The sequence below is a fragment of the Calypte anna genome, chromosome 2 (genome assembly GCF_003957555.1).
Source record: "Calypte anna isolate BGI_N300 chromosome 2, bCalAnn1_v1.p, whole genome shotgun sequence".
Lineage (NCBI taxonomy): Eukaryota > Metazoa > Chordata > Aves > Apodiformes > Trochilidae > Calypte > Calypte anna.
This window is the reverse complement of record NC_044245.1, coordinates 22007117-22016916: the sequence shown is the minus strand read 5'-3', so window position 1 is coordinate 22016916 and position 9800 is coordinate 22007117. Positions and strand designations below refer to the sequence as shown.

At 34.6% G+C, this 9800-nt stretch overlaps 1 protein-coding gene across 2 annotated transcripts in view; it reads right to left on the bottom strand.

The window, feature by feature from the left end:
- Window positions 1-1603: 1603 nt before the first annotated feature.
- The window catches only part of DBF4 (DBF4 zinc finger), a 15313-nt gene continuing 7116 nt past the window's right edge, over window positions 1604-9800 (bottom strand). For both annotated transcript variants that reach the window (XM_030446182.1, XM_030446183.1), the window contains 6 exons: window positions 8623-8653; window positions 8308-8350; window positions 6455-6586; window positions 4371-4485; window positions 3919-4043; window positions 1604-2737 (listed from right to left, as the gene is read on the bottom strand). In XM_030446182.1, coding sequence (XP_030302042.1) covers window positions 1675-2737; window positions 3919-4043; window positions 4371-4485; window positions 6455-6586; window positions 8308-8350; window positions 8623-8653 — 1509 coding nt within the window. In that variant the 3' untranslated portion in view covers window positions 1604-1674. The remainder of the gene's footprint in view (window positions 2738-3918; window positions 4044-4370; window positions 4486-6454; window positions 6587-8307; window positions 8351-8622; window positions 8654-9800) is intronic.

Below are 9800 nucleotides of genomic sequence, written 5' to 3'. Positions count from 1 at the left end.
ACAAACAACAAACCCCAGAACATTCCCAGAACAAAAACGGACACACACTTGGTTCCTAAAACAGACTGCATTCATCAAATTAGAAAGCAATCCTTCTAGCATTCAAGTGTCACTCAAAATGAGGAGCTAAGTAATTGCTTAATGTTCACCTTTAAAGTCCTATTCCTCAAACACTATATATTGGCAGACTACAGGCAAAATATATATAGACACTCATATTCAAGAACAATGCCTTTTAAAATGTTAATTTTACTCATTTTTTTAATGGCTTTCTGTATCATTTTCTTGATGTGAATCCAGGTCAGAAGAAACTTTAAATCAAGCCAGAGGTGACCTGTAAGATGAAGACCAAAAGTAGTTCTTACAAAACTCTACAGGCAATTATATGAATAGCAGAATAAGGAATACCACCTTTAAGGTGACAGCAATGCCCTAAGAAGCTATTCTCATAATTCAGCTTCCAATTCATACACTCTTTGAAGTTAAGTAATTTTATGTCATTTTCCTCACTCATTCCTGCACACCAAGCTTTACCTATGCCTCAGAGAAAATACCATATTAAGGACAGAAATAGTATGGCAACGACTGAAAGAACTTTAACTACAAGAACACTGACAAGAGTAGGTTTGAAGATATTAAACGTGCAAGAGATAAAAACACAAACAAGTAATTGATGCCAAAATATAATTCCTGCTGGTTTACATTTCTTACCTGTCCTTAAGGCACTTATAAATATAAGTAAAGCTTTGCAATTACCTCCTGTAATTCTGTACTCATGCCCTGCACTTGTTTACAGGTATAGAAATTCTTAAAGAGATGGGCACTGGTAAAGCTTCCAAGTATTTAAAATTCTTCCAAATTCTCACTTGTGACTTTCACTCTGTCTCCAAGCAAGTTAGTAAGACAGGCTGGCTACTCTGCAAGAAAAATCAAACAAATGACCTGAGTCAATCAAAAACCTATTGGTTGCTTTGTCATTATCATTGTTGCTGCTCTGTTGGTATGTTTGGCTCATTCAAAGAAAAATTAAAGTATACATCTTCTGCTTTCCTATTGGCTGAGATACACAATACAGCTACTTTTAGTCTAAAGAGAAATTACGTCAGAGCAGTCAAAAATAGAACACATGCTTCCCTAATTCTATTTCTTTGTCATTACATAGGTTCCCCGAGGCTTTTTCATGAGAAGAAAGATGAGGAAAACTTTTTCATTCTCTAATAAAGCAGAAGCAGAAGAAATAGGAAGGGAAGCAACCAAATGTCCACAAAACAGTAGCAGTCCACAAGTAATGGGCTGCCTTGTTTACAATGGAATATCCAGTTATTCATAATGTGCTTATTTGGAACATACCATAAGCACCGATTTTAGAAAATTACCTTATCCAAATGCAGCTACGTCATGGTTATTGGTTGCCTAGTAATTAATTTAATCCCAAATTTGGGGTCAGAGCCTTTAAATAGCTGTTGGGGTACCTTTAGTACTACCTGTAGTAAGAACAGTATTAAGAAAGAAAAAATTAAAAAACCACCTTTTATTTACATATGCAGAAGTTTTTGCACTAAAAAACTAGAAAAACCAAGCCATCTTTACATATAACACAGCAATTAAGTTTCCAAGAATAAAATCTTGAATTTGCAAGTTTATTTGAAAATCATTGTATTAAATAACACATCATTAAAATCCAACAAATGGGGTTGAGGATGAAGAGGAAAATAATGACCACAAATTTTTATTCTGCCCTTCCCATATATCTTTTATGCTAGTTGAACCTTTGTTCTCACTGTAACCTGAAAAACCTCCAAATTCTGAGTTTATCTCACTTGTCTGAAATAATTCCAGCAGGGCCTGCACTGGTGAACTACAAGAACTCCTCTTCTCTTCAGGAACAGACAGTCCGTGCGAGTATTTTACGCACAACTCCGTGTTCTGTTTCCCACTTTCTCTTTTATTTCTTCCCAAGTAAAGCTTCACTTTTCTGCGCAGCTTTCCAGATGGTGAACTATGTGCAGTGCTGGCAGCTGATTCATTAAGTTCTTTGTTTATAGCAGTATCAGATACTTCAGCCTCCAGAAATACATTGTGCTGCATCTGTTGATGATTATCACATAAATCACGATGTTTCTTGACAAACGTAGGATTGGAATCTGTTTTTTTCAAACACTTTGCTGGTAGAACTACTGCATTATTTAATTTTCGTTTGGGCTGTGATAGGTTTTTGTCCTTTTCACTAAAATCTGTAACTTGAGTATGAGAATATAAAGTACACATGCCTTCCCGAAAACACTTTGAGTTCTTTTTATTTACTTCTGGCTCCAGTACTTCATTAAAAAATGGCTCATAAACCCGAGACAAGTTCTCCATGTATGCTTTGTCATCTTTCTGAGGGGGTGGTTGTATGAAAATTGATGATACAACAGTCTCTCTTAAGTTTGCAGCACAGAGGCAATCGGTTTTAATATTTTCATCATTATTTCTTAACTTACTTTTTAGCTCTGAAGGTTGTGACAGATGACAATAAAAAACTGAACAGACAGATCCAGAAACAGTGGTAGGTACTGGCACACAATTTGGTTGTATTTCTGCAGGCTGGCGATCCAGTTTGAGAGCCTGCATTGCTGTATCCTTCCATGAGTAACTTTTCAATGAAAGGCGCTGCTTTTTCAGTCGCTCTTTCAGCTCATCTGGTCTAGTTACGGTTCCAGTAATAGGAGAAAAACATCCTGTACTACATTTTGTCCTGCAATGAAATTGTTTTAAATGGTTAACAAACACTTTTGAAAGAGACATGGGTAACATAACTCCATATCCAACTGATTCTAGAAAAGTAGTGAAACTGACCAAGCAATTCTTGGTTTTACTTTCAAACAAAAGATACTTTTAAGGTAGCAACACCCTACCTTCTACAGGAATGAAGTGCCTTACATTTGGTTTTGATGTTTTCTGATTTATTTCTACCACTTGGAAAATTGTTTTAAAAATTCCCAAAGAAAGCAGTCTCGTATTTCAGTATATATCAATTCACAGTGGTATTAAAAAAAAGAAGCTAATGAATATAATGCAGTTATAAATACTTACAAATATTCTATGATACATACATGAAAAATCAGCATAATTATACATGCTTTTCTTGACAAAGTATTTCAAACCTAACCACTCTAGAGTATTTTTAAATCACAAAAAGAGTAAAGGCTCACCTTTACTAGTCTATCAGTAGTCTGCATTCCCTTTGATTTCACTAAGAATATATTTTTAAATACATTTTTTAAATAAATGAGACAAGTTATTCCTTATCTCATGACTCATTTGCAAACAAATCAGGGCAATCCTGAACTGAGTTACTGTTCCAAGTAATTAAGACACTGGTGCCTATGTCCAAGATAGAAAACAAGTCCCTCTATCATTTAAGCTTTTGAATTATCAAGAAAAGGAAAATCTGCTTTCTCTGTGCAGCACAGGCAGGAGAGAGGAGAAAAAGACAAAGATGCAAAGATCTAGATTAGACAAGGATTTTTTTTTTTTTTTACTGGTAAAGAAATCATACTGAGGGAGGAAAATATTATTTGCAGGTCAGAAAGTTTTTAGAGCAGGTTGTCCTGTCCTTCAGTCCATAGTATTTTAGTACAGCAAATGTTGCTTTTCTGAAGCTCAAGGACACAAAGAACAACTTCTGGCAATTCCTGTCAGTTTTATTTTCCTATGATGCCATCTTCAACTCTTATGATTTTTATACTCATAAAGAGTTTCAACTCTTATGTTTAAGGTTTCTAAAACTGATTTGTTAGGTACAACCATATTGCAAATTTCAGTAAATTTACATCAGACTGAAAAATATTAATTTATCGTGTACTAGATTAAGAATTTCACAACTAAGTATGTCTTAACTCACAGGGTCTTTAAAATTTAGAACATGCAATTTACCTTTTTATTTCTTTTGCATCATCTTCGTATTCGACAAACTCATAAACAAACTTAGAGATTATATCATCAATCACTTGATACTGGGAGCTTCGAGCAAACTTTTGGTGCTGTTCACTTTCAAGATGCTGGAATTAAAAAAAAAGAAGAAATTTAATACTATGTATGAAAATATACACATTAACAGTATGATGTAGAGCAGTAACTAAATTATCACTGATTTGTTACCAGTGTCTCCAAGACATGAGCTATGCCTTCAGATATTCCACACAGAGGCAGAAATCAAGACTTAAAACCTATATAAGAAAAAATACCCACTTGCTGCTTTTTCAAAGATGTATTCAGAAAATCCTTTAAGATAAAAAATACATTAAAACTAGCAAATAGAAACCATTGTTGATATAACACTTGAGATATATGACTGTATCAAAGCATATCCTTGGCATTTCACATACTGTTTGAAGATCTTCGTATTTCTTCCCACAACATTCACAATATCCTCGCTTTTTTTTGTCTTTCTGAGGAAGATGGAGAGGAGTTTCATGGTCCTTGTCACTATTTATTTTGTTTCTGTTAATACAAAAGATATATTAATGACTCTCAAGTATGGAGCTGAGCTCTATACTTGCCTTTTATTCCCGGTCTTTTAAATAAAAACAAAACAAAACAAACCCCCCCAAAAAAGCAAAAAAACCCAAGCAAACAAAAAATATTTAGTTCTCCTAGAACTATTGTTATCATTGTTAGTCAACACTTGGGAAACTTAAAGAGAAAAATTATGCATTAATTTAAGAAAAAAAATTTACTGCAACAAGACAGGCAGTCCCAGTGGAACTCTAGGTAAAGCACAAAACATTCATGTTAGTACAGATGTACTACTATCACTGACTCAGAATAAACACTACCAAATGCTATTTTGTCTTTTTTTTTTTAAGCGAAACATAAGAAATTATCTAAGTTCTTCCTGGAGATTACAAGTTCAAGGTGTCTTCAACAGTTGCTCCATGATCTTCACAGAGCAATTTGCTATTAAAGCACCTAAGGATGATCTGCTAGCAGTACAGCAAACCCATCAAGCTCTACTTCAAACTTTTATTTCAGAGAAATAGTGCCAACTCCCTGTCTAGTCAAATATCTTTCTGAAAGACTTGACCAAGTATCTGCATAGATGTAAGATCAGGACTTCAAATCAAAAAACCTGCCCTGAAAAATCTCTAACTTACAAAGCATAGCAATGTATTGCTCAGAAAGCAAGCTTACACTGCTTTCAAAAATCATTTTCAACCAACAAGTCTGAAGCAGTAACACCTGCCCCAGCATTTGCTGGGTTCCACAAGATAGGTTCCATTTAACTGTGTGCTGTTACTATTACACTACCCTTGTCACCATGTCTCTTCAGAGCTGTAAAAATCAAAGAACCAGTAAAACAGGATATAAGCTGCAGCATTTCTCATCTGATGATTGAATAATAACGTCTGCAGGTCTTGCCTCCTTTATCCACATATGTGGAGATAACACCTTTTTTAATGCTTTAAAAAGAACAGGCCTTTCTACTCCACTCTAAATACATCTGAAATCATCTGATTATTTCAAGAGGTACTGCTAATTATTGCTGCTTTGCCCTTTCATACTGCTACACTCATTGCAATTAAAAACATAATAAAAAATTCATCATGGCAACATCAGCTGAAAATCTCCAGCAATATGATGAGGCCTGCACAGAGTCTCAACATTTGAGAAGCTAAACTCGGTTTTCTTTGATAAAGAAAAGAAATATCAAACCTAAATAAGTCTTAGATGCCAAGGACAGAAAAGCAGCAAGTTGCTAGATACAGAAAAGTTCTAGATATAGAAAGTTCTACATACAGTAAAGCTACCTTTCACCTAAATATCTTCAGTCTCTCATATGAATCAATTTTAGAAGTCAATGAAAGAACCACTAATATTCCAGATATGCTAGGCAGAAGACATCCAAAATAAGCCTGAGTCACAAAAAAGCCCAGATAATTAAGACTGCTAAGTAGTTTAAAATCATAAAATTGACTTAGCAAAAGTCCTAACTGCATCTGGAGTGCTCAATAGAGCCTAAATGCCAAAATTTATCACATACCACTTACTGCAACTGTTATTAACATTTATTTGCCCCATGAACAGCTGCTTACTTTAGCATTACACCAACAAGTATCAAAAGTCTTAAGAAATCCATCTCCTGTAAAATACTTACTAGATGGCATCCAAGATGAGGACAAAGAAGAAACCAGTGGCAGAAAGGAAAAAAATATCTTAGGTTGACGAGAAGGACGCATTTTTGGATGTATGCATCTGTATGTCCAAAAAAAGGACTAAAGATAGGAAAAAGAGGGCACAGACAGACAGACACCAACAGTTACAGTGGAGCAAATACATCAGCTGAGACATAACTATTAGTATCAAATATCACACATAATTAGAAGCAGAAAAAGTATTTTAGAAAACAATTACTTCAGAATTATTTTAGAGAATTCTCTACTCAGACAGCAATAACAAGTTTTTAACAAACCTTTGCTTAGGCTGAGTTTGTTTCTGAACAGAAGAATGTTTCTTATCCACCTCAAATGGACTATATGGTTTTGGAACACAGTAATTCAGAACTGGAAAACTGGGGAAGTGCAGATAAAATGGTCGGTAGCGGCTGTAATAAGACAGAAAACAAGTTCATTAGAACCATCAGAATTGAAAAAAGGAGTTTATATCACAACTTAAAATCAGCTCAAAAACCTTGGAAAAGTCTCTCTTTTACTTATACACAGCATCCTAGACAGAGAAATATCCTAGAATAAGTCATTCCTTCCTACAAACTTGATACTTTCTCAAAACAGATCTGCCTTGAGTTTTCGTCCCTGGTGTATGCATTCACTGGGGTATGGCTTTCACAGCTGCTTGTTGTCAAGGATTGGGTAACCAATTAAATCAAGAACAATTTCAATGATGGTGCATCTGCGTTCCTAGAGAAGTAGCTATAGCAGTTCCCAATATCCACTGCACTCAATTCTTTTCCATTTTACCATTTTCTTCCTTTTCGAAAAAAATTTAGTCAATTCTCCATTAGAAATACAAGAACTTTTTTCCAGAAAGATAATTTTCCTGTACAGCATTGCAACTTGAAAGATACCAAAGCCAGCAACTGTACTTTTACTCTGAATATATTAAAAATCTTGAAAACAAGGCAAAAATTCATTTGCCTAACTGGCTAATGCCAGAGCTCAGTATCACTGTTTTTCTCCACTAAGCTACCCAGGCAGAAGAAAAAGAGCAAGTCTACATGATAGGGCAATTTCATTCTGCTTCTGAACTGCTACTAATATTTGCATCAGCAATTAAACATTTTTTTTAATTGTTTGTTACATAAACATTTAAAAGTGTTTCTAGTGTTTGGTACACAGCTCCATTCAACAGTCAAATTCACAGAAGTTTATATATGAATTTCTTTCACTTACAACTGTGTTTGTCAAATTCTCCCCACTATTCTCACACTCTTCATACCTATTATACCAACTCAGTGTAAGACCAGGCTTAGAGAAGTGTCAAAAAATCAAATCAAAGAATTTGGAGCTTATAAACATCACGATAAAGCAGAAGCTAGTTAAAATACAAATGTGCAAAACACAATGTGCAGAACTGCACCTTTTAAATAATTCACTGTTATCTCAACTGGCAAACTTTATTTTCTTACACAACCATACCTGATCAATTAAAAGACCAGATAGGTATGAAAATTCTAAAGGCTGAAAATAGCAGATTTCATGCTACTGTGGATGTTGATTTAGATAAAGAGGGGTTTTTTCTTTTTAAAAATTAATGATTGAAGAGAAAATTAAACCTAATTTCAATTAACAATTTCAACACATAACATATTCATTTCCTCATATCTACACAGTCTCTCGCAGATGAATGTTACCAAGTTCATACTCTGGACTGAAATTTAGTATACAAAGTTTTACTGGCCTTTTGGGCTACAGGATTTGGATCTAAGATCAGATACCACGACTCAAAGCTTCCAGGTTTCCTTTTCATTCACATAGCACTTTGCAGAAAGTACTCCAAAGAATCTACTCCATTGGTCTACAAACTGGAGCTACACATTAAGGTTCCACTCTCATTACCTAGTGCAAATATTCCTTACTAGACTACTAGCTGCTCAATCTTGCACAGTGGCTAAACACAGAAACCTAGCTAGAGTGTGCAGAGACAAAAATTTTGTATCTTACTGTAAGAGGACAGTGTGCCTAAGATATGAATTCAGGAATTCAAAGGAAATTGAGATCAGAAGGGCACTTCCTCAAGGCATACTACATGTTTCTGAATTATTCAGCTTCAGAAGCACATTACTGAATGCAGGAAGAGAACACTTACCGACTTCTATCTTCCACCTTGACACATGGATTTTTCAGTTTACCTGGTCAAGGGGAGAACAGGAAATTAAGAGGGAAATGCATTTCTTCATTCAGCAAGTTATTCTACTAGCTGAATTAATAAGCAGATACTATTTTAGAACTTATTATGTAAGTGTTTGCACGTGATAAACACTTGACTTCCATTTCTTAGACAGGCAAATTAGAATACAGCAGCACACTTTAGTAAAATTCTCATGTAATCCACTTAAGCATTCAGAATGTCAGGCAAACCAAAAAGCAATATTGAAATACTTACCAATATTGAAATACTTACTTTTTGACCTTGAAGCAGTAACTTGTTTTCCCTATTGAAAAAAAGAAAAAGTATAAAATACCTCTCAATATTATTCTGCATTTTATTAAAGATTTAGCTGTAACTAACTTTAGGTTTATGAGGGTCTTTTTGTGTGAATCATGACTCCACTAACCGTCATGATGAATTTTACAGGAAACCAAGCTCACTAGTACTTCAGAAGTATGCTGACATGTTTTACAAATAAATATTTATTTCTACATTAAAAATGAATTTTAAAAAGTGCTTTCCTTGAGAAATTTTAATTTACTTCCCCCCCCCCCAAAAAAAACCAAACCAAACCAAACCAAAAACAAAGAAAAAACCCACCAAGCTAAAACATAGGTAAATGTATTCTCTTTCCTCCCCCACAAGACCTTCCCATGGTTAAGAGTTGATTTTTCAACACAGATAACCTTTTTGCAACACTTTATAAATGTTAATTAACTACAAGCTGTAAAATGCCACTGAAAGTGCAGATAGCAACAGAGATATCAATATTCTCCAGTGATAACAATTCTTGTCACTTGAAAGGATTTATACAGGTTGCTTTTGGGGAGATTTCTTTTTAGCAATGAAGATTAAAAGGAGTATGTTGTCTTTAAAAGAGTAAAATCCGCATTCAAGCATCAGCTGTCAGCTGTAACTGACTCTGGTAAAGATGCAAGCTTGTACTTTATACTACTTGCAAAAAGCAAAAAAAGAAAACAAAACACCCACTCTGCTATCCATAAACACTGATAAACTGATGATTTACCAGAGGATTTCATGTGGCCCAAATAATTAGTGAATACTGCATTCAAAACATAACTACATTATATCATATGTTTACATCACTTATCACAGACCCCTGCCTAGATAATTGTGTAACTTCATGATTTTAATTTAAATTACATAGCAACTGCAAATGGAGCCCACAAGCAGCTAAAGTATGTTCAATGTCTCACTGTATCATACACTAAAATCTGGAGAAATCATGATTTTCACACGCCAACTGGATATTATTGGCAGAACAGCTCAAAGATGCTTTATGATAGTTTCTGAAAAGACTAGGAAGGAAAAGATGCAGATTTGAGCTACTGACAGATTCCTTAGAGATAGCTTCTTCAGGAAACTCAATTCTGATTCTTTAAAATGGTCCATCAAATGGAAAGAGTCAC